A 25,364-nucleotide genomic window follows, 5' to 3' on the forward strand; every position below is an offset into this window, starting at 1 on the left:
TCATGGCAGGCCTCCTGGCAGCTCTGTGAGACCGGAGATTGGCTGTCAGTTTCCATATTGTTCAGGTAAGGAGCTATCAGTCATATAGTATAAAAATCATCAGTAAAAATACAGTACAATGTGTGGGGATGAGGAGATAATTCAGTTTGGTGGTAAGGATGTCTGGGAATATGGTGCTGAATGTTCAGCTGTAGTCAACAAAGAGCATCCTTACGTAGCTCTTCCTGTTCTCCAGATGGCTCAGCGCTCTGTGAAGGGTGATGGCTACAGCACTCTCCATGGACCATGAAAGCCCTCTATCCTCCTTCTTGGCTTGAGGCCCCTCCTCAGGTTGGCTCTGCTGTAGAGGGAACTGTCCCTCAGCCTGAAGGCTGAGTTACGAGTTCTGATTAGAGCCTGTACTTCACTCGTCATCCAAGGTTGTCGGTTAGAAAAAACACGAACGGTTTTAGTCACTGTCACATTCTCTACACAGCACTTAATATAGAGAGGACAGACTGATTGAAGGTCTCTAGGTCCATCCATCCATCCATCCATCCATCCATCCATCCATCCATTCGCTTCCGCTTATCCTTTCCAGGGTCGCGGGGGGCGCTGGAGCCTATCCCAGCTGTCATAGGGCGAGAGGCGGGGTACACCCTGGACAGGTCGCCAGTCTGTCGCAGGGCCAACACACAGGGACAGACAACCATTCACGCTCACATTCACTCACACATTCACACCTAGTGACAATTTGGATTATCCAATTAACCTATCCCCTCATCTCTAGGTCCTACTGTTTAAAGATGGACCAGTCCAAGTAAATTCAGGAACTAATGAGAAACAAAGAAAATTCTCTCTCTCTGGAAAAGGTTTTAAAGCCATTTCTAAAGCTGTGGGAGTCCAGTGAACCACAGTAAGAGCCATTATCCACAAATGGCAAAAACAGAACAGTGCTGAACCTTACCAGGAGTGGCCGACCAACCAAAATTACCTCGAGCGTAGGAACGACTCATCTAAGAAGTCATAAAAAAAAATTTAAAAAAACAGAACAGTGTCCAAAGAACTGCAGGCCTCACTTGCCTCAGCCAAGGTCATTGTTCATGACTCCACCATAAGAAAGAGATTGGGTCAAAATGGCCTGCATGGCAAAAACCACAGCTGAACAAAAGGAAAATAAAGGCACGTCTCAGTTTTGCCAGAAAAACATCTGGACGATCCCCAAGACTTTTGGGAAAATACTCTGTGGACTGATGACTTTGGAGTGACTTAGTCTAAGTCCTGTCCTAAGTCTGACTGAGATGTTGTTGCACGACCTTAAAACCTTTTAAGCCAACCAGAGCTTATCTTTACATTTTTACATCCCGTGGTGCCATTTTTTGAAGCATTTCAAGTTGCTATACATGAATACAATTGTTATATCCCAAATTTTAATAATATGTATTTATTAAGTCCATAGTAACTACAAAAGATGCTAAAAAAAAGTGCAATACCCTACAAAGAAATTGAAAAACGTTTGGGTTTTTCTTTTCTAAACACATTTTTCTAGTTACAGAAATTTCAGAGGGATATCCCTCAAAACTGTAAATGCACAAGAGTGTCTTCCTAATTTCATTTTTGACATACACTAATTTTTATATTATTGTACACAATTTGCAAAAAACAGCATGTGCATTAAAATATACTATGTCCTAGGAGCTATACAGAAAGGCAAACGTGACTTTCAATAGCAGCAGTGAACCTTTGAAAGGTTGTGTAAGGAATAAAGACTACATTTCCCACAAAAATGCCTGCAGAAACCGAAAATGACATCATTTTCGGTTTCTGTAAAAGTAAAAATACCATCTTTGCTCAGTGCGTTGAGTCCAAGTTGGGCCTTTTGCCGCCCAACTTTCCAGTCCTTTCTTTACTGTGTCTATCAAATAAAACTGGAAAAGGCCACACAAAAAAATACTTACCCAAATGGGATCGCCGGCGCTCCCATGGGCTTAGAAGGGTTAAAAAGGCAGTTCATGCTTGAAAACCCTCCAACGTGGCTGAATTACAAAGATGAGTGGGCCAAAATTCCCCCACAGAGCTGTAAAAGACTCATTGTCAGTTGTTGCAGTTCAGGATGGCCCAAACAGTTATTAGGTTTAGGGGGCAATCACATTTTCACAAAGGGCCATGTAGATTTGGATTTTCATTCAGTTAATAATAAACACCTACGTTTAGAAACTGTGCTTTGAGTTGACTTGTGTTTTCTTTATCTAATATTTAAATTAATTTCATGATCTGAAACATTTAGGTGCAACAAAGATACAAAAAAGTAGGAAATCTGGGAGGGGGCAAATACTTTTTCACACCATTGTACACATCAATAGCACTAGCAGTAAAACCAAATAGAAACCAAAAACAAAAAGCAACACAAAACCCAGGACCAGAGAGTGGTGACGAGCAGTGATGGGAATAAGGGCATTACAAGTAACGGCGTTACTATTTTCAGTAATGAGTAATCTAACTAATTACTATTCCTATCGTTACAATGCTGTTACAGTTACTAACAAGAAAATGCGGTCCGTTACTATTTTTCAACAAACAGACGGTTGAAGCTGTGTTCAGCTTACCGCATCTTATATCAGCTGCACGGAAGTAGCTGTAAGTAATCTGGACGCTACAGCTTTAAGCAGCTGCGCGCTCCCGCGGACGGTAATCATGATCACTGTCTAGCACAGGGGTGTCAAACTCAAATACACAGTGGGCCAAAATTCAAAACTGGAACAAAGTCACGGGCTAACGTTAATATTTATTGAAATATATTTATTCCTCCAGATATAAGAATGAATCTTTTCTTATGGACTCAAACACATTTTGCTGAAAAACTGAATATGGAACAAGCAAAGCTTAATACTAAACAATATATATATTAGCTGTATAATACCAGTAGGCCAGCTCTAATAGTAATTTGGTATGGCTTCGCGGGCCAAATGTAATTAGGCTGCGGGCCAAATTTGGCCCGCGGGCCAGAGTTTGACACCTATGGTCTAGCACAACACCTGGAGCTAAGGAGGCAAAACAAGCGCATGAGTGCTGCTGTTTGACTGAGGGAGAATAAAGCAGTCATGGTAAGTCAATCACATGACCACTTAAAGACAAAGCAACAAGGTGATATATACCAGTTTATAAATTGTGTTGATAGGCCACGTAAAACCAGATGATAAACAATATATACGGATGTTTTTCCTGAATAGTTTCGTCACGTTTACTGTCTAAGGACAGCGCTAGCGAGCACTCTCTGCTTATGACCAAAAAAAACAAAAAAAAGGGGGAAGTTTTAGGAGTGACGGCGAGAGATAGAGAGAGAAAGACAGCAGAAAAAGAGGGAGAGCGAGTTTTGAGATGTGAGAGATTTGTGACGTTTAGCGTGTTTGGAGTGTGTAGTTAATGTGTTGTCTTGTGTAGTTAGTGTGTAGTGTTGTGGATAGTTTTGTGTTGTGTGTCAGAACAATGAGGCGACTGCTGTCTCCAGGTAGAAACAGCAGTGATACACCTGCTGCTGTCAGACCTGCAGGTATCAGGCTGTGATGTTCTCCTTTATAGTGGACAGAAATGATTTTTTTGGAGTGGCTCAAATAATTTGTGTGGCATCTGATTGAAGAACAGCTGATTGTTCTGTAAATAGTTTGAAATGGTTATTTAAAAAATCAAGGTAAAAGGTAAATGGCTGCAAATAACTTTGTTTGCAAAACTTGTGCATATGATTTTAAAATTGACAATTTATATTTGCATTTAAAGTTATGAAATATGATTCATTAAACATGTTTGTGGTTGTTATGGTAAAAAAAATATAACTTTTTCTACTCTGTTTTATGTTTTTTGTCTGATTTTAGATCAATTGTGTAAATACAGTTTGTCAAAATGAAAACATGACTTTAAATTCAGACACGTGATGTTGCACTGAAAACAATGATACCAAACAAGGCAAAGTAAATCGTTTTTAAAGGTAAAATGTGGAGGGAAAATCAAAAGTAGTTAAAAATGGCCAATTATACCCTGGACCCCACAGCGTTAAACTTTTTTTTTAAAGTAACGCAATAGTTACTTTTCAAGTAATTAATTACTTTTAGAATATTGTAACTCAGTTACTAACTCACTTACTTTTTTGAAGAACTAGTAACTATAATTAATTACTTTTTCAAAGTAACTTGCCCAACACTGGTGACGAGTGTCACCAACAGTGTTGAGAGGATGCTTAAATAAAACCTGTTTGAAGGCCAACCTTTAAGGTTAGCCACTGAGAGACTTCTTTTTTCTGACTAGAAAATTAAAATGAGGTCTGTTTTTTAGATTTAGTTTAACCATACACAGTTCAAAGAAGTCAAAAAATTAAAAGTCCTACGAATAAGGACCCTTGAAGCAACAAGGATGCTAATAGACTGATAGAAAATGAAGCCTTTGTTATTCTTAGGAGCACACTTCACAACCCTCTGTTGGACCTTTGGTGCACCCCTGAAGGACCCCTGGGAGGCCCTCAGACCCCAGTTTTAGAGCCCTGAGGTGGTGAAACCTAAGGTGCTGTGGCCTGTCGGTGATGCATCTCACCTCAGCTCGCCTTGCTGTCACAACTACACTGCTGTCACTGAGCAGCTCACAGGGCTCAGGATTTATTTTTGGATTGTCATGGCGCCTGTTCCTTCCATTTGCAGAAGGGGGGTCGAGTTGGGCTCGACATGAACCTGCCGCTCTGACACTCCGGGCTGGGACAAGCAGGCAGCAGCCGGCCGGCCGCGCCCCAAGCAGCAGTCGCACAGGTAAACACACCATAATTACGCCTTTTGTTCTCCAGATAGGGCACAGGGACACTGTTCGCAGGGTTAGTGAGGTAGAATCACCCCCCCGCCCCCAACTCGGCACCAAGGTGTCTGATGTGATTGGGGAGCTCAGGGTGCTTTTTCTTGTCCTCAGTGCAACATTAAAGCACCAGCAGGGCTGAGCTAGGTGCTAATCACGCACTGTTTTGGCTTCAAAAACACACTCTGCCCTCTCGGTTATTTGTCCTCTTCTGCAATGAGGTATCACACGTAGCTTTGACTGTACTCTAATCTTCTTTTGTGTAGTTCTTGAGAATAAAGCTGTTCTCTGTTTTACAATGAACTTGAACCTGTGCTCTGTTCTGTTAAGAGGAACCTGCCTGGAGTGCTTTTGAACATCAGCAACAAGTTTTTACCTGGTAAGCTCTTCCATTTTTCATCGAAAACCACTGTTTGCTGTGTTTGAGCCTCATAACTTCAGGTAAATGACTTTTTGGGGTGGATTCATTTGCTTAAGCAGGGCATTGTGGAGCAGCTTGGCTTTTATTATGCAGCTATTATTACTCTTTCCTCTTTTGAACTTGCATCCTGAAGGCACTCCAAATACCAAAACTACCAAAGCCTTAAAAGGAGCAGTGAGCATCTCATGTGTCAGGCAGGCAGCAGGTTCAGACAGGGAGATGTGCGCGTGCAAGGGTGGGTGGGAGGTCTAAAACACAACCAGCACTGGCCTACATTACACTGAGGTGACACACATAGTAAACTAAGGATATCAAACACTCGTTTTTTGCAGACTTCATGATGTCAGTGTTGCTTTATTTGTAACTCAAACCTTCTTATTACTTCTTATCAAAAACATTTCGGCGTCTTATTTTAAGCCGACCTCGACTCTGCTGACTCATTTTCCATTAATTAAAAAAGAACTACAGAACAGTGCATTAGAAAGTACATCTCCCAGTCTGAGGTTCATGATCCATTTCTGTTGAGTGGTCCTGTCATGTGATTGGACATTCTCAGTGACAACATATTTCCCAGGCCCTATCTGGTGTCTGGGAGCTGTGATGTCATAAGGTCAGATGCTTTGCATTCACTTTCACCCTTCAGCAGAACTGCACATACACGTCTATATGTGTGCATTTATTTATGTGGGGTGAGACATGAGAGGATATGTGATGGAGCTGCACTCCATTTCTGGCTAGTATTAAATATCAAACTATGATTTATGGCCTGAGCAGGAAAGCAAATATAACCCTTTTTTCAAAATAATTACACCAACACAAGGTACATTTGTTAAATTCTGAAATTTCAGGCTAAAGAAATAAAAGTCCAAGTCTAGTAAGTTAAGTGCAAAGTGAATCATCTCACTAAATAATAAGGAGATACCCAAAAATCAGCCATTTATTGATTCTACTGGTTTTGACATTTAAATATTTTGGCCAGATTTTCATGAATTTGCTTTGGGCAATCTTGTACATTGAAGAATGTACAGGATTATTGTGACTCCATGACCTGTTCTCTAGCATCACTATTACAAAGAAATATCTATGCATGAAGCTACATGACATGAGTCAATTAGTTAGACTACAATGAAATAAAGGCCTGGATGTATTAACTTTCTTTTTCTATATTCAGACAAAATAGTTCTTAAAAATCTAAAAAATCTTAGAAACATGTTGTCTACTTACACTGGACGGTATTACCTTGGCCTCCGGCAACACTATGAGGAACCTGGGAGCAATTTTTGATCAGGATATCTCCTTGAGTGCACATATTCAGCTAATATGTAGGTCTGCTTTCTTTCTTTCTTTGGAGTATCTATAAAATTAGAAACATCTTGTCTGAGTATTGCTGAAAAACAGGGGCTAAAAATAGAAATCACATTTGTCCCATATTGGCTTCTCTTTGGTGGCTGAATAATTGAATTTAAAATTCTTTTTCTGAAATACAAAAATTCTGAATATTCAGGCCCACCTTGTCTTAAAGACCTACTAGTACCATATTATCCTAACAGAGCTCTTTGAGGTTTCTTGAGTTTCTAAGAGTAGAATGGGAGGCAGAGCCTTCAGCCATCCGGTCCCTTTCCTTTCCTGTGGAACCAGCTCCCAGTTTACATTTCAGCTTTTGTTCAGACCGCTGTGATACTTCATGCGATTCACTGTAAGCTTTTCTTTTGCACTCACCTCTTTTCAGTCCCCATGTTTATATATCACTCCAGCACGTCATTCGTTTTCTTCTCCCTTGGTCTGTGTTTTGTCCTTGTCACCCCATTATTTGGTTCATCCTCTTTCACTTCTACCCCCCAACTGCTCATAGTAGATGGCTGCCCATCCATGAGCCTGGTTCTGCTGGAGGTTTTTTCCTGTTAAAAGGGAGTTTTTCCTTCTCACTCAGTGTTTGCTCATAGGGGGTTATTTGATTGTCAGGGTTTTCTCCAGAATACTGTAGCGTCTTTACCTTACAGTATTAAGCCCATTTATGTGGCTGTTGTTGTCATTTGGCACTACATAAATAATCATGAGGTGAATTAAAACTAATACACATTATCCTCCATTAATCTATGAAGATTATCATATTGCAACTCCCCACATTTTAAAACCTTCTTGAACATGCAGAATGAAAGCCACAATAAACTTGACATTATCAGCTCTAATATTGATGTATAGCAAACTGTAAATAATGTATTGGGAAACTACAGATTCAGTTATATGATTGTAAGGTCACAAATTGACAGTTTCTTCCCGTTTCTTTGACTTTCTGTTGAACTCTGAAAACGCTAAAATGAGACATCAAGATATAATTTTCTGAAAAGATTTCTGTGCAGGTCAGTAAGTGTACTAAGAATAGATTATGTGCCTGCAGTCAATGGAGAAATATAGCTTACATTTATATACATTCATCTTACTCACTTCTCCTGTTACACCAAGTTTGTATCTGATGGCTTTAAGGCAGCTGGTCCTGCAAAGACTCCATCTGAGAATCCGCATCACAGCTCTCTGATTTATTGTTTTCAGGAAAGTGATGCGGCCTGTAAAAAACCAGGAGTCTTAAAAAAGGAAAGCAGGTGATTGGCCAGCGTCCGCTTCGCCTTCAAACTAAAATTAGGCTGTGAAACAGGCTTCCAGCATCAGCTGTGAAGGGGTATCATAGAGCAGGAGGAGTTCAGCTAGATTCTTTGGGTGGGCATTTCAGCCTGAATTGCCAGTATCCGTCTTCCATGAATGAGTCACCATCAGGACATCAGAGTTTGAGGCACAGGACAAACTTTTCAAGAGAAGTTGACTTGTTTTAATTCTTGCCAGACTAAAGACTTGTTCATAAGCTAAGAATGCTAAGAATTTACATGTTTCCTTCTAATGAAAAATGTAAATAATAAAGCTAATATATTTGTGGTAATAAATATTCTGCTGCAAGTCCAACTGGTTGCTCATCCCATGGATTTCAGTCCTCCAAGACTGAAGATAAATGGTTATGGCCTGTATTTGTATAGCGCTTTACTTAGTCCCTATGGACCCCAAAGCGCTTTACATGACATTCAGTCATCCACCCATTCACACACACGTTCACACACTGGTGATGGCAAGCTACATTGTAGCCACAGCTGCTCTGGGGCGCACTGACAGAGGCGAGGCTGCTGGACACTGGCGCCACTGGGCCTGTTGGAGCCGGGGCTCAAACCGGCAACCTTCTGATTACAAGATGAACTGTCAACTCTTTAGCCATGATTGCCCCCATAAGGAAATAGATAGTCCCTCCCCTGCTTTACAGCCATGTTGAGCTTGGCATAAGTGGGACGTGAACCAATTTTATGGTTCACGTCAACCAAGTAGTGTTAATACTAATTATAGACTTTATAATTAGTAATAACATATATACTTAATAAGCACTTTCCAGATGAATTTGCGGTCTCAGGAGATAGTTTCAAATTTAACTGCAATAAACAGCAAACTAAGCTAAAGTAAAGATACAGCTCAAGTAAAAAAAAGAAAAAGATTTTAATTTATTCAAGAAAATGAGTTATAAACACATACAGGCAAACATTGCAGTAACTGGACATTAAAGGTGAAAAATGTTATCTAGTTGGATGTTATTAGCCTGCTGAATGGTGGTATCAGTCCCATACACATCACCTTTAACTGCCCTCCTTTATCTTCTTGCAAGCAGAACAAGCTGTTGCATTGTAGTCAAAGTTAAACAGTGGAACAGATTATGTAGACATCTAGTGGTTTTGTGAAGAAGTGCATACTGAGGCAGTAAATGTGATATTAAGATAGCAAACGTCACTTTGCAACACGTTTCTTATTGTAAAATTGTGTATTTCAACCCAAACCATGATTTCTTCTAAACTTATCATTCATCTCTGTACCAAAACCAAGTACCTTTGGTGTGAAAGAAATGAACATATCCAAAATTTATGCTAATAATGCCAAACTAAAAACTAAGTGTGAAAATTATGAACTTTGCGACGATGTGTTTGGGACAAATAAGAGATTTATCAACTAGTAAATCTAAAAGATACACAAGAAACACTGTTTAATTAAACAGTCCATGTGTAAAACATGAATTCCAAATCAACATTGATTTCGGGTTGATAGCTGGACTAAATGACGCAGTCATATCGCCAGTTTCCACTCTATCGTCATTACTGGAATAATTACAGCTGTGTTTCAAATCTCTCCCAAGTCCAGCTTCATTTCAAGATTTTTCTTTAGCAAAGGTTTAAGTTCAGAACATGTAACATGTCAAAGGGGGAACCAACACTTCTATGCAATTTCTAAAATGTAGCTACACCCCCACTCCCCCAACATTTAATATTTCACAAAACATCACCATACAGTGATCAACTAGACTTGAATTATGATTTACCAAAAACTGCAGAGGAGAAGAAAAACAAATAGTAAAGTTTACAGTCAGATATATATACAATACTAGAAATGCAATGCAAGAAAACATGGAAAGAAAGAGAAAATCGGTTAAATATAAACATTAAATGATCAAATGGTTTTGGGCTTGAGCTGATCCTTTCTTGTATAATTGTACAACCTCCACAATCTTGAGAAACATCTACTCAGCAGTTTCCCAGTAGGTATTAACAAAGTTTTTCTGGTTCTGGTTACTTGTGTTAGATGTCTGTATCGCCAGCACAGAGATCAAGATGGAAACCACTTGAAGAGCAACGCCATTTCAGTAGTCGCTGTGGCATAAATCTGCAAAAAACAACAAGAAAATTGTTGCAAAACAGTCAAACTTCCATTTGCGCAACTTTCAGAAACATTTTTAAGACCAACTTAGTAAATCCTTCATTAATTTAATAAGTTAGGATAAAATGCTGTGAGACTGGTTGCATTTCTGAAAGAAAAAGCTCAATGACCAATGTCAAAAACAGAATTTAAATCAATGATTGACTTACAGTCAGAACTAAAGACGAGGAACCAACCATTATTATAATCTTATTTATTTATTGCCATCTGGACCAGTTTGGTATTGTACAGGTCCAGAGCTGTAATCTTTGTTAGCTTTTGACAGCTTGTGACTTTTTTCTCCTTAGGGTGCTGAAGCACTCATGGCTGTCGCTTATGGTAGTGTCACCCAGCCAGGCCTGCTTTCCCAGCAGTACCCCCCACCCCTGCTTCCCAAGCCTGGAAAGGACAACGTTCGGCTTCAGAAACTCCTCAAAAGGACTGCCAAGAAAAAAGCTTCTGCTCAAGCATCACAGTCTACCGCACCTTTCCGCTCCAGCCTCTCCCCTGTAAATGAAGCAAGCCCTGACCTCGAACACAGTGACCACTCCACCCCACCTCGCACTCCAGACACACCACAGAGCATCTACAGCAACCAACAGCCGCCAAGGTTCACCATCAGGCTGCCGTATCAGCATGTGGCATCGCCATACCCACAGCGTGCAGCTTATGGCAGAGGAGCTAGGATGTCACCTCCAACAGTGGCAATGCCTTCATACTCTTACTCTCAACATGTCACCACAGTTTCTTACCCAGTTTACCCTGCAGGAGTCTCAGCAGCCCTGGGGCAAGTCACTCAGCCAGGGCCACCCAAAGTGCTGCTGTTGGCTTCTGAGGTGACAGTATCTGCTGCTGAATTGGACAAGCCAGCTTTTAGCACATTAGTTGAAACCCATGCTGGTCTCAGACCTACAGCTGTAGCAACCACACCTTCAAAACCTAGAAGTCCAGGTCCAACTCCATTTACAATAGCTGGGGGTCAGCCAGTGATTAGACCTCTCACTGTGTTGACCCCACTGGTCAAACCCAGAAGTCCACGTCCAACATTTAAAGCAACTGAACCCTCAAGATCACCCAAACCCATGTTTGATGTCCCTCAAATTAGGATGTACACTGCAAGCACATCATTTTACGAGACTTCCAGGATGCCACCAGTGTATGACACAGCTGGATTAACTGCTATTGGTAGTACATTACCTCAAAGTAAGACACCAGTTGAGACAAAACAAGCTACTCAGAGAACAACACCAACTTCAGATATTAAGAGAGGCATTACACCAACAGCAGAGATCAATGCCACCATTGTTCCTACTTTGGAGATCAACACAGCCACATCAACATCTGAAATTAAAAGAGCCACCTCACCAGCCGAAACAAAAAGAGCCACCCCACCAGCCGAAACAAAAAGAGCCACCCCAACTGCCGAAATCAAAAGAGTCACACCAACTGCCGAAATCAAAAGAGCCACCCCAACTGCCGAAATCAAAAGAGTCACACCAACTGCCGAAATCAAAAGAGCCACCCCAACTGCCGAAATCAAAAGAGTCACACCAACTGCCGAAATCAAAAGAGCCACCCCAACAGCTGAAATCAGAGATAAAACACCAACTTATGAGTTCCAAACATCAAGAACTGCAGCAGGAAGGCCTAAAACACCAGCGTACCATGTAAACCGCGCTGCAACACCTGTCTTTGAGATCTCAAGACCCAATCCTCTCTTATTTGCAGTGTCACCAGTTACAGTAGAGTCAGAGTGGTCGAGAGCACCTCAAACAGTGGTAAGCAGTTCATCTGCTTCCCAAAGTGTGAAGACTACAGTGCCTCTTGAACAAACACTAAATGGGGACATCCACTCAGACACGATGCCTTCAGCAAAACCAATACAACCGAGTATTACAAAGTCAAAGTCGGAACCCGAGCTGTCGAGCAGAAAGAGTTCAACTGGGTCTGAGGAGCCCAAAACTTCAATAACACCAGCAGTGACTGGGTATCAGAGGGCTAAGACTCCAACATATGAGGCATCCCGACTTATGACCACATCACCTGGCTATAAAAGACCAAAGACACCCACCTATGGGACATCACCTTTAAGTGGGTCACCTATAGGCTTTCAGAGACCTAAAACACCAAGTCAAGTGTCTCAAAAGTCAAAGTCTAGTTATCGTGGACTCACACCGGCTGAATATGCTGCTTATGGAGGAATCAGAACTTACTCTCCAGCATTTGATATTTCAGTTTCAACTACGCTGACTAAAGAGGATGATAAAGCTAAAAGAGAGATCTCCGAAGAATCAAAAGCCTCCAGCCAAGAACCCCCTGAGCCATCTACAGTCAAAGAAACACCAAAAGATGTTGCTCAATACCACCAGAGAGATGAGAAGGTTGCTGCCACACCTCCAGTCCCTTTTATTGTTGTTACACAAGCATCTGACTCACCAGGAGCGATGTTAACACAAGACACGAGCACGGTATCTGGTCAGGTTGCAGAAAAAGGAGATACAACAATCATTCAACAAATGCCAAAGACTATACTTTCAACAGCAGAGAAACAGAAAGTGGAAACACTTATTCAAGAAACTAAACCAAAGACCCCTGAGACAAAACGTCCTTTTCCTAAAGGTGGAGACCAAGATCCCCTGAAGGCAGTAAAGAAACTTCTAGGTAAAGAAAAAGCCCTGACTGCTGAGCAGAAATCTATACCTGAGAAAAATGCTGATGTCTCAGAAATAAAGGAACAAGGAAAACCTGTAAATGTCACTAATATCGCACCTAAAGGCCCAAAGCCAAGCACTGCAGCATTTCCTCTGCTTAAGGTTTCTGCTGCTGTAGCAGACAAAGAACAGGACAGGAAAACAGAATCACCTTCAGAAGTTCAATCTGCACTTGAGAAAAAGGACAGTGATGAGAGCCTCCCAGCAGGCGAGTCTCTTCTTAAAGCCATGTTAAAGCCGAAGGGAATGAAATCTAAAGCAAGCGGTTGGTCCAGGCTCAAGAAACACATGGTGGTGGAGCAGGAGGAGCCCAAATTCCCAGAGACAGGCTCTGAGGTGGTGGTCATGGGGCAGGACCAGAAGGATATAAAAACAGTGCAGGAGAAGGCTGGAGACGAGCCCAGCGCCCAAAATGAAAACGAAACCAAAGACACTCCCAAGGCGACACAAATGTGGGACGCTGTCCTCTTCCAAATGTTTTCTTCCAAGGAGAACATCATGCACCAGATTGAGTTAAATAAAAGTGAGGAGGAGAAGAAAGAAGGGAAAAAAGATGAGCTGAAAGAAATACCGTCATTTGCATACAGGTTGCCTGTGCTGCTGTTCAGTCCAAAGTTTGATGCTAAAAAGCTCAAAGAGGCAGCATCGAGGCCGGTCACAAAAATTTCCACTGTATTTGAAATGGGGCTGATTGGGCGAAAAGGTAAAGATGAGGAACCAAAAGACTTTAATAGAACAGCAAGGGGGTTCACCGCTTCTTAAGCTCCACCCAATATGAAGTGCCAAGACAAAAACGTAAAAAAACACAAAAAAACCCAAACAAAAACAAAACAGGATTCTATGTTTAATGTACAGATGCAGAAAATCTTAGCAACAGAAACAATGTAAAAGTCTGGAGTCTTAGTCTTTTTTTGTGGCAGTGCTGAAGAAAACTTCGGTCAGAACTTTATACTTGACAAATGCTTTGTGTGACTGGCTGACAGGGTGTTAGCATACATGTCTGTATTTGTGCATTAGCTTGAGAGAGAGCTCTCTTTGTCTTAAAGTCATTCAGACATCACACCAAGTGTTGCAAGAGCTTCTCATTTGTTCTTTTCTTCAAAGTGTTCACAATAAACAGACACTGTTAGATTATGAATTAGCAAGTTTTTAAAGGTGCCCTGTGGAGTTTTCTATTAAGAAACATACATACTGTTAGCTGTTTAAAAGGTTAGGTTGTTGAGTGTAATTTTCATTTGCAAAGGATTTTGAAAAATATTTGAGATGGTTTATATTTCTGGTTCTTAGCTTCCATCTTTTTCTGCTTTGTTGGTGCATTGCTACACATTTGGGCTTTGGCTTCACTCTACCAACTGTTAATGAAAAGGACAAAACCTAAGGGAGATTAAAACTGAGTTATTCTACCTGCATGAAACAGGTCTTATAATGTTTGTAAAACCCACAACATACTGCTAATAGTGATCAGAAAACTCCATGGGGTACTTTTATACAGAAATGTGGATGCTTAGAAAAATCAATTAACTTTTGGTGAATAAAAATATGTTTTTATGGATAATAAATAAAATGTAACTGATTTTATGATACATAATTTGTTCAATCATTATTCAAATATACAGTTTTATTCAAAATGGTGCTACTTACCTTAGGGTAAGACTTCTCATTAGAGTAATATAATTTTTTTTTGCAGGCTGTAGATGGTTGTGTTTCGTGAATAAACCTCTTAAAATCACATTAAATGAACATTTTTGAGAGCGTTTAAAATCACTATGATCTAACAAAAAAGGGTAAATTGGAGGGAGTTTATTTAAATCTGACTAGTATTATAATTTTAATGGTTACAGGTTACATTTGGAGCCTCAGTACATTTTTACACATGCTTACTCGTAGCTGTACAGTGGTAAATGCTACATAAATAAAATGAAGCACTGAGCTTAGCTATGAAAAATATAATTCCCATATAAAGTTCAAAATACTATAAAATTATTTTAGTGATTTTCGGCTCAACATGTTAAATTTTACTGTGACTTAAAGACGGTTGATGAGGTAAAAGCGTGTGAAAGTTGTTCGAAGAACGATGAAGAGCAGCCTCCACTGTGATGGAGGTCAGTGGGATAGTGATCTGTGAGGTCAAAGGTGAAGATACACAGAAGGGATTTGACTGTAATGCATGGTAGGCACTCCAAACTTTATTTTATTAGCTTTGTTGTGTTTGTTTTTTTGTCCAGCTCCGAGTCAGGAGAAGTCTTTCACTAGTGATCTTTCTAGCATGTGTTGGGGCTACTGATTATTGTAGGTACAGCTTATAAAAGTAATCTTTAGTTCTCGAAAACTGCTGACACTGTAAATCTTAAGTAGAGTTACCCTCATGTTCCGTTTATTTACAGTAACACAAGAAATAAAAACTGCTCTGATTTTTTACTTTCCTACAGTTGGAAAATAAATCTTACTCTACCAAATTCAGTTCTTTTCATTTTCATATCTCTGTCTGGGTAACTCTGTTTGAACATAGCTTAGCATTTCATAAGAAAACCAAACTGTGACTTGTGTCTCTATTATTGTATTTTTGTTATCACTGCTGTTTTATTTAAAGTGAAGCACTTTGAGCGGTTTTCTTTTTTTTACGTGAAGCTTGCTGTACTGTCGCCTGCACAAAAGGTACTGAAAAATAAACTCAGTCTGACTTAAATGTTTCTCAACATGTACATTTTTCTTGCCCATAGGTTCATTTCAGCGTGGAACATCAGTATATTTTTGAGTCATGCAATGAATTGAATGAAGAAAAGAGACACAGCTGAAACAGCTTCTGAGTGATCACAATCTGAAAGACACGTCTGCACATCACAACGGATCAGCAGTTTACCCTTTACCCAGATTCACACGCTTACACACATCGGCCAGCTTGCCAGATGGTTCAGGCATCATAGTGGAATCAATGCTTAGAATGTAATGATGGTTTGATGTAGAATAAACTTTAAACTGGCAGGGCTGCACACTGCACAGATATTAAATACAAAAATGCCACTAATTTCTTCTGCTTGCAAATTCTCTAATGAAAGTCACTGAACCAAGCAACAAATTGCAGGTGATATTGCGTATGTCCAATCTGAAAACAGGGTCCCTTTCTGCTCTTTAGCCAAGATGGTGACCACTGAGGGTAAGAACAGAGTGTTGTTACCATCTTGCTACTCAGAGGACTTTGTGTCGTCATATTTGTAGGAACAGAGGTACACAGTTTAAGAGACAGCTAGCTCTTAGTCTTTTACTTCCTGTCAGTGGTCTTACCCGACTTTCCATTGGTGAACTTCCCTTCGTTCTCGTCGTCCACAGGAATCTTCTCATATTTGCCGTGTCCAGTGATGACAAATTTGTACTTTTTACTAGCCGCTGAGCTCTGAGGAGATAAGCAAGAGCTCATTTTGAATATTTTTTACACATTAGAAATCTGAAGATGAAAATCCAGGTCAAGATTTTCATTAGATTTCATTATCACTGATAACATTTTTTAAAAATGATTCCTCCACCAGGTGAGAGTGGTGGAGGCCTCTGAAGTGTCCTTCCCTTATAAAAAAAAAACACATTAGATGAGGAATGATGTGCCAATTTCTCTAAAATGAGAAAACTGACTAAATCAGACATCAGATAACTGTACTGTGAAGTTGTGACGGGGATTTTTTTAAATTAAATATCCTTTTCCAGTGTTATATAGACCAAACAATGAACACTTCTGATGTAAACAATAACAAAAAAGTGAGGTAAATGCAAACAAGTTATTCTTAATTGAGCTTTACTTTACATTTAAGACTCTTCTGTGCTTGTATTGTGTGTTTATACCTTCATGTTTTGTCCGGGCCTCCCCAATGAGTCTCCGATGACCTCCCACATGTTCTTCTTCTGCATCACATCTCCAGGCCTCAGATCCTGTTTTGTTTTTTAAAAAACATGGCTCAGGAATCTTACATGAAATCTGGTGCATAGACTGAATAAATCTAGCTTTTCTAGATTTGCATTCCACTTACATAAAAAAAGGAAAAGACATACTTTTATCACTTTTTTTCTTAGTAGTTTCTAAATATTTAATTGTTTATGTCATTTTCTGATTTGTTTTACATTTTTAGGATAAAGGAAATGGAGAAGTCCTGTTATATAGTGTTAAATTAGAGTTACATCTGACACTGCCACTAGAGGGAAACCTCACATCGCAAACTGCACCTGAACGCATCACTGTGAGCTCAGCTGTTACACAGGAGAGGCGAGTTTAGTGCAGCTGCTCTCTTCATGAAAACCACACATCTAGATTTCCTTTGCATACATATAAAATAGCTTAAAGGACAATCCCGCTGCTTGTGAATGCCAAACAAAACTGCAGAAGCACTCTTAACATCTGAAACCACACTTGTTGGAGTGATTGTGACTTACAGCGGGTCTGCTGCTCAGCTGTCTGCTGCTGCCGTCTGAGGGGCCTTTCACCCACTGATTGATCAGATTGGCCACGCCCACCTTCAGACCCTCAGTGTCCTGATTGATGAAGCACAAACAGGATGAAATGTTTTACTTTCATCTTCAGCTAAACTCAGATGTTTAGTTGAGTATTTAACTTTGTTTATTCAGTTGTTCCACACTTTGTTCCATTAAAGCAAACTAGGTTCATTTAGCTGGATAACAGCGTCCTGCTCTGTGAGAGGCAAAACATGCCTCAAAGGGAGAGGAAGAAACGATATGAATGGTTTGTCAAACACACTAGACCTTCAATACAGTAATATATTTGAATAATAATGATGTTGATAAGAAAATATGAAGTAAAGAAAGATGAAAAATTAACTAAAATACAAAAGTTTTAAATTATGGCCTGTTTACATTTTTTTAAAGTATTATTTTTAATAGATTACATTTTAGAAAAGGAACCTTAAACTTTTTAAAAATACATCAATTTTCTTCCATTTATAAAATTGTTAATGTGTTAGACTTTTTAAATATAAAATTAAAATAAAAAAAAATCATATTTTTAATTTCCTTGGGTGGATAAAATTAAATGTGATTATTATACATATTAAAATATAGTATAAAAAATTAAAAATGACAATTCAATTCACTTTAGCAATAATTTTGCTTTTTTTAAATATATAAAATGTTTAATTTGTGTAATTAAGTTGAAATCAGTGCAGGACCTGCAGAATAAATTAGATGAAAACTCCTTTGTAATCAGTGGCGGTCCTAGCCTGTTTGCCCCCCCCCACCACACACACACACACACACAAAACATGTTAAGGATTGTACATTAACATAAAACTGTTGTCCACACACACATATGAAGAGAGAGAGAGAGTATGCATAGTATGCAAACGGCTACCGGACAGCCATCATAATTCGTCATACAACGAGAACAGGACAAATCAACAATTGACAATGACTAATTAATATTAAAATCTGTAACATAATGTATTGTTTGGAGTTTAGTCTGTTACTGTTACTATTTTTACCATTTCTTCTTGGAGCAACTGTAACCCACATAATTTCCTTAGGGATTAATAAAGTATTCTGATTCTGATTGTTTCAGGATGACCTGCCATTATCCAATGACACATCTGCTTACCTGTATCTTTTGCTCGTTTCTCCTCCTCTTCTTTTCTCTTTTTTCTAAACTGAGCACCTGATGGCTTTGAACTTTTCTTGTCCATCTTCCATTGGTTTTAATTTTGCACTCCAGTATGAACACCCATCCCTCAACCAGAGGATCACCACAACATAACCTAACAGACCTACACCTTAGTTCACAGATTCACTTTGTCTAGGGTTTATTTCTGGGATTTCACACAACCCAGGATTCAAATCATGAATACATAATGGGCTTGGATTTACATCATTATGAATGAAATGTGATCTATTTGGAAGCAGCAGGTCTCCCTCCCCTTTCGACGGGTTATGTGTGAGACTTTAAATCATCAAACTGTAAATTATAAATTTTAAATTGTTATTGATCCCTTTACCCCGAGTCCTAAAGTGTATATTTATTTTCTTACTCTACTATATTTATTGTTCGTTTACTTGCACTGCTGTAACTGGAGCCTCGTCGTCTCGTCTCTCTATATACTGGACTGTATGTAGCGGAGATGACAAAGTTTACTTTGACTTCAGCAGCGCGCAGGCGCACCGAGGGCTCTCGCGCTCAGTTTTCGTGTATAGAATTTCGAAAAAACATAGGTGCAAATTATAAGTCTGTATCATGATGTCTGGTGTTTTCGTGTTTGTTGTTTTGTTTTTATTTTGTTTTATTTTGCGAGTTGGTTATTAGATGCTGCTCCAGCCAGCCAGAGAATCCCCGCCGCCCGCCCTCTCCTCCCTGTGCGCAAGCAGCAGGCGCACCCGCAAACGGAGGGCGCCCTTACTCCCAGCAAATGGGCGATAGAAAACCGATCGGTGCCTATGACATTCCCAATATGCGCTGGCTGCCGTCGGGGCAGCATGAGTACGAGCATTTTTTTTTTTTTTTTTTTTTTTTTTGCCGATGCCCGTGATGCCGCCCCCCATCACGATGCTGCCCGGGCAACCGCCCGTGTCGCCCGTATCTAAAACCGCTACTGTTTGTTATGTCCATAATTTGTGTTTGATAAATAAATATATCTCCTTTAATTTGGTTCTTTGCTTTTCTCTTCATGACTTGCTGATAGAAATCAAAGCTTGGACAAATTATTTGGAGCTCATAATAACAACCGCTCTCTGTTTCACTAACAAGCGCCTGTTTGACTGTTCACATCAGAGAATTCCAGTAAAACAGAACATATGAAACAGGTGAGGATGGATCTGCTGCCAGGACAAATAAACACGGGAGGTTTTAGCCGTCAAGTCGGACAAACATGATGATCAAAGAGGCTTTAAATGGGTACAATTTCAATAATGATCTGCCACAAGCACATGCAGAAAAACAGCATGATCAGGTGAAGCAAAAGGCATTTGGTTCTAAAGTGCAGTGTTTTAATGTGATGCTAGCAACTTTATGCTCATCCTTAAACCCCCTAAAAAGCTTGTGATTACCTATTAAAATGAACAGGAAAAGTTCCTTTTAGGTCAAACTGGCTCTGCTTTAACTACATACCACAGACCGTAGCTTTACATTCGTTTACATGAATGTAACACAAAGCAGAAATCTAAAGGTACCCTGTTAGATTGTTTCCTCTCACCTTGCAGGTTGCTCCCTTGCTGGGACTCTGGCTCCAGGCCTCTCCAGCCTCAAACAGGTTCTTCTTGGAAGCGACGACCTCAGGTGACTGGGGCAGGTCATTCAGTGATGCCTTCACTGCCCGAGCCTCCTGAGAGTTCTGCACAAAGACAAACCTCACGGTTAGCAACAAGTGGCAGCATCCAAGCTTGAAAGTTAACATCATCTTATCTACATCTTATCTTATTATCATTTCCTGATATTTAAAACCTTAGAATTTAATATAAGAGGGTGTATTTGTTGAAAAAGTTTGCTAGCATAAGCTGATATGCTATGTTTCTTTGTTATTGTACTGAAAGCACAATATACATCTAATCACATTTAAATTGTTGTTTATATAAATGCGACAGTTTAGGCAGATTTATGTGAATCACAGGTGTAATCTCAATCCAAAAGATTTATGGTGAGAATATTCTCTCTCCTGCACACCTTTAATTTATGTTCTTTATTTTGTTAAACCTGTTTTTGTGCAGCAGACTACAAATCAGCATGGGAACCACCTGAGGTGAAAAGGAAAACGAGGAATGGAAAGATAAAAATAAAGAGCTGTTTTCCTGTCATGCATCCGTTTTACACGCACAACTGAAAATATGTGTGGGTGATGTAATCGCCCAGGTGCTGCTGAGGTTTGTGGCTGCTGCACAAAAAGGGTCAGAGCAGCTGCTGCTGCCCCCAGTTGAGTCCAAACAATGCGAGTGCAAAGGTTCAAACCTGCAGCAGAGCAAACGTCTCACTGCAGAAAACACCCGAGGGTTTGCAGAAAATTCAAATCAGAGGAAGGAAGCAACCAGTGCACAAACATTATCCTGATGAGTCAATGCTTTCCACATATTGTACCGAAATTATTTCAGTGACTTTTTACTTTCGTGCCATCCTCACGACTATCATTACACTTTACGCTTAACAAACAGAAAGGATAATTGTCAGTCTGTTGTGTGGCCGTGCCTGTAATGAACACTGCAGCGAGGCAGATATGAATGAGACCAACGGGATGTGATAGATATCTGTGGGCAGGAGGGGGGGTTGTGGTTGGGGGGCTGATGAAAACATCCGTTAGCTTCATCAATGCTCCCTCTGTCTGCATGTGTCTTTGTACAAGTCATGACTGAATATGGCTACGTCACGTCACCCAGAAACATGAGCGGAGGTTTCATGTGAACACAAGGAGAATCTGTGGGGTCTTAACGAACAAGCGAAAAAAGACAGTAAAATTTGAAAATCAATAAAATATTAGTCCTGCCAGTGAATACTGGTATCGTTATTCTGTTTGAGGCGCGGCTGGTGACAGTGAGAGTTGGACCTGGAGAGCTGAGAAATTATTTGAGGTTACAAGTAAAGTCATGGACGTGTGTTTGTGTGTGCGCGCGTGCGCGCGTGCGTGCGTGCGTGCGAGAGAGAGAGAGAGAGAGAGAGAGAGAGAGAGTGTGTGTGTGTGTGTGTGAGTGTGAGTGAGAGAGAGAGTGTGTGAGTGTGTGTGTGTGTGAGAGAGAGAGAGAGAGAGAGAGAGAGTGTGTGTGTGTGTGTGTGTGTGTGTGTGTGTGTGTGTGTGTGTGTGTGTGTGCGCGCGCGGGCACGCGCTGACCTCCACAGCGTGGGCGTACTGCTCCAGCTTGTCGTCGATCTTGGATGTCAGGAGGAGAGGCTGCGTCTTCTTGAAGCTGTTACTGAGTCACACAAAGCAGCAGGAAATTAAAACCAGAGACACGGAGTCTGTGTCACATTAATCTTAATAGACTGCTCCCTTAAATTTAAAATAAACAGTTTCTATGTTAGAGAGCATTACTACCTTAAAGTAATTTTAATTTTTTAACTCTAAACTTTATTTTTATGATCCTGTCATTCATGTATCTTCTGCTGCTGATTATCCAGGCCACAGCAGGCCACAGTCTCCATGGCCAACTCTTGCAGAGAATGTATGGCAGCAGGATTTCATTAAGCTGAAATATGACATTTAAATTTAAACCTTACAATTTGATTGCTTTATATTGTCAGTTTAAAACGTGTGGCTCTCAGGTTTGGGCTCATGGTTCACCTAATGATTTTAGAACCTCCCAGGCATTTGCAAAATAAAGTTTGTGTCTGTCTGTGTCTACATTTTTACAACTTCCCAGTTTTCCATGTTCACACTATAATCAAGATCAAAAACGTTGGGTCAGACTAACTCACGTTGGCTCCAGAAACTGAGTCAAAGCTGGATTTGTGGTTGATTAAATTAAAGTCTGTCTGAAATGTTTTTGTCTTGTGGTCTTTGCAGATCCTATTTTTTTGGCTTTCCCCAGCTTCAGATAAGAGCTCTGATGTCATTCTTTCATGGCAGGAGGGAAGAACTCTCATTTATCATCTGAATCTTTGACTTTGACATGTCTGAGGCGCCATCATGGGGCAACACCCGCTTTTAAAAGGAGGTTTCACCTGATGATGTCATGCAGCTGAGCAAACATCAGAGGCTGCTGCTGAGGTTGTCACAGCTGGAAGCCGTCACTTAGTTTTAACTTCTGCAATAAAGTTTAAGGAGGGAAAGTTTCTACCTGTCAATAAGTCTAGACATTAAATTCAAACTTTCAGTTATGTAGTTAACCACATGTTTGTAGCACTAAAACCACTACACAAATGTAGTAATAAATATACCAAGAAAAACTTTTACAGAGGTTTTTTTTTATGAACTTATACACCTCTGGCCATGACCCAGATGTCCCAGACTTATTTATAAGGATGATCAAAAAATGTATGACTACCTCCAGGACTCCTCCTGTCAATGCTGCAGTGATCACACATTAGCAAAGCTCCTGCTTAGAAGAAGCCCTTCCAGGATTCATCCACCCTGACCAGACATGTTTCATTAAAGGCAGACACTCATCTAGCAACACTGCAGCTTTCACAGCATTAAAAAAGACCCTAATCGCATCACTTAATACAGAAAATAACATTTGAAAAAGTCAACTGGGAATTCCTATTTGCAGCACTTAGAAATTTGGGTTTAGAAAACAACTGAATCAGTTGGAGTTGAGCATTATATACATCACCATCGGCCACAGTCACCACCAGTGGGTTAATTGCACAAAACCTCACTCTTGCCAGGCAAGGATGTTCTCTCTCTCCATCTCTCTTTCCACTATTCATAAAACCACTATGTGCAATAATAAAGATATTAACTTCTAATACCAAACATAATATTCTCCTTTATGCAGATGATGTGCTATTATTCCCTCAGCACTCCCATTCTTTGCTGCCATAATTGTTTAAGTCCAGCTACTCTGTAAACTGGTCAAAATCCATCATTTTACTTTTGTGGATCAATGAGGGGGGTGTGGCAGACGTTTCCCCTCCTCCAATTGCTTTAATCGCAGACTAAATTCAAATGAACACCCACACACTCACAGTTACACCTCTCATTTTCTGTACCACCTCTGCCCAGTCTGTAAGATTCTTGCTTCATGTAATGTCCTTCTCCATCCTGTATGCTGTATTCTTAATTAACTATGCATTTTAACTTCAACAGTTTACAGTTCTTCTTTATAGTTCGAGTACTCTGCAGGCATTAACACTGTGGGAGTCAAAGGTTGAGCTGCCTGATGCCATCACACCTCTTCTGAACACACAGTTGTATATAAATTAAAGCATCCTCATAGAAACGTTCCTCCGGCTCAGAGCTGATAATATCCTGCTGCAGACTGCCTGGAGCCACCATACCTCACTAACCACCAGAGAAAACACAGCCGCCTGCATCTGGACAGAGTTAAGAGGAGCCATAAATCACAGCTTAGGAAAGGCGATGCACTGAGAGAGGTGGAGAGGTCACCTCCAACCCTTTTCATCAGGGTTTACGTTCAGACGGTGGAGAGTTAACCAGCAGCCAGAAAACTGAGAAAGGAAGCAGGTCACTTACGTCAAAAGGATTAGCTACTTCTTCAAGTTTATCAGTGGAAATACTTCACATGCCTGCTTCCAGTTCCTATCACTGTAACTTGATTAGCTTTAGCATAGCTAGTCAGAACATATATTTTACCTAATAACATCTGAATTTGCCTCTTTGTGGATAAAGTTGAATATCACACGCTCCTCTGCTATTCAGATGCTTGGATAAAAAAAAAAATCTGCTTTCGTCTTTGATCTGGAAGATTCTGAGCAACAATCAAACTGAAGCTAAATTGAAGATTAGCTCATTTGTACATAAAGGCCACAGTTCTTTGACACAGTTCTCCTTCCATTAAGGTAGCATTCAGATGACACTCAGTTGACTTGATTGACTCAGTAGAAGCTCAACCTGCGGTCTTTGTCTACCTGTCAGACTGTGTCTGTGCCTCAGGTTTCCAGCAGGACATTGCTGACTATGCAGCACTGCGATAGCATGAAAATCAGAGCGTGTTGGGAACGCTAAAAACAACTAAGGTACAAAGGAAGATATAAAGATGCAACCATTACAGATTCAAACTTCCCTAACCCCCCCCCCAAAAAAAAAACTCCAACCAGCAAAAGTCAGAAGAAGTCCTGTCAGAAGAGAGCTGTGCAATAATCCAAGCCACACCTCAGTAGCTGAAACAAGCAACAAGTAGTCAAATTTCTAATCAGTTAGAGCTGGGACCATCTCCTGTGCCAACATGCCAACATTAAAAGTTCCAAAATTGCAATCCCTTGGGTGAACACTTGAGGCTAAGTTGTGTAGATTGGTCTAACTGTGGCATTTTCTGGTTCCTCCCACAAAAAACAAAAACAAACAAAAAGCAGCCAAAGAACTGACATGGCAGAGTCCAGAGTGTTATATCACACTCAGTACTTTCATCTTTTATATACAGTTTTACAGAAGGAGTTGACAGAAAATTTTTTTTTTTTTTTTAAAAAGGCTGCCTGCATAGGTTTAATATTTCTATTAAACCTATTAAATAGTGCATATGTAAATCTGATCAGGATACTGATAAAGATCCTCACCTTTTCTTCAGTGAGCGGTTCAGGGACTCCGTTCTCTCTGTGATCTGAAACAGAAGAATAAATATGACGCCTTTTGTTTTCCTTTTGGATGAACACATGACTCTGGGTCACTGCTGCAGTTCATAAATGTGTTAATTAAAGATCAGCTCTGGGTTTGGCCTTGGACCTCCTAGTCCCAGACAAACAGAGCTGAGCTGGTTGGCCTTCATCAAACCGCAAGAGTCATCAGAGAGTCAGAGGATGATGGAAAAATGTGGCTTTTTACAGCATATATTTATACAGTGTGTTACATGACCCTAAAGACATACACCTACAATAAAACTGACATGGGTTAAAGATGAAGACCAACAACTGAGAAAATGTGTTATACTGTGAAGAAAACTTTAACTCAAGGGGAAAATCATCACTCTGCATTATTCTGTATTGATTTTCAGTCCATGTTCTTTTTATTTATCCCCAAACTTTTCCAGCAAAATGCACCCACAGAGTAAAAGATCTGCTGTGAGAG

The 25,364-nt window shown here is 40.2% G+C and overlaps 2 protein-coding genes across 6 annotated transcripts in view; one reads left to right on the forward strand and one right to left on the reverse strand.

Annotated features, from left to right (window-relative positions):
* The first annotated feature begins 4,660 nt into the window (after positions 1 to 4,660).
* Positions 4,661 to 15,403, forward strand: prr33 (proline rich 33). 2 transcript variants are annotated; one of them, XM_039615056.1, is made up of 4 exons: positions 4,661 to 4,769; positions 5,140 to 5,188; positions 10,315 to 11,514; positions 11,569 to 15,403. In XM_039615056.1, exons 3-4 carry the CDS (start codon positions 10,330 to 10,332, stop codon positions 13,477 to 13,479), a joined length of 3,096 nt encoding a protein of 1,031 aa, XP_039470990.1. In that variant the 5' UTR covers positions 4,661 to 4,769; positions 5,140 to 5,188; positions 10,315 to 10,329; the 3' UTR covers positions 13,480 to 15,403. The 2 variants fall into 2 exon arrangements, with proteins under 2 accessions (XP_039470990.1, XP_039470989.1); XM_039615055.1 differs by having other exon boundaries at positions 4,672 to 4,769; positions 5,142 to 5,188; positions 10,315 to 15,403.
* The window catches only part of lsp1a (lymphocyte specific protein 1 a), a 39,902-nt gene continuing 23,280 nt past the window's right edge, over positions 8,743 to 25,364 (reverse strand). For all 4 annotated transcript variants that reach the window (XM_039615059.1, XM_039615058.1, XM_039615060.1 and 1 more), the window contains 7 exons: positions 24,857 to 24,900; positions 21,513 to 21,594; positions 19,893 to 20,030; positions 17,134 to 17,232; positions 16,549 to 16,635; positions 16,000 to 16,108; positions 8,743 to 9,973 (listed from right to left, as the gene is read on the reverse strand). In XM_039615059.1, the coding sequence (XP_039470993.1) occupies positions 9,951 to 9,973; positions 16,000 to 16,108; positions 16,549 to 16,635; positions 17,134 to 17,232; positions 19,893 to 20,030; positions 21,513 to 21,594; positions 24,857 to 24,900 (582 nt within the window). In that variant the 3' untranslated portion in view covers positions 8,743 to 9,950. The remainder of the gene's footprint in view (positions 9,974 to 15,999; positions 16,109 to 16,548; positions 16,636 to 17,133; positions 17,233 to 19,892; positions 20,031 to 21,512; positions 21,595 to 24,856; positions 24,901 to 25,364) is intronic.

This window comes from Oreochromis aureus, linkage group 7, assembly GCF_013358895.1.
Source record: "Oreochromis aureus strain Israel breed Guangdong linkage group 7, ZZ_aureus, whole genome shotgun sequence".
NCBI lineage: Eukaryota > Metazoa > Chordata > Actinopteri > Cichliformes > Cichlidae > Oreochromis > Oreochromis aureus.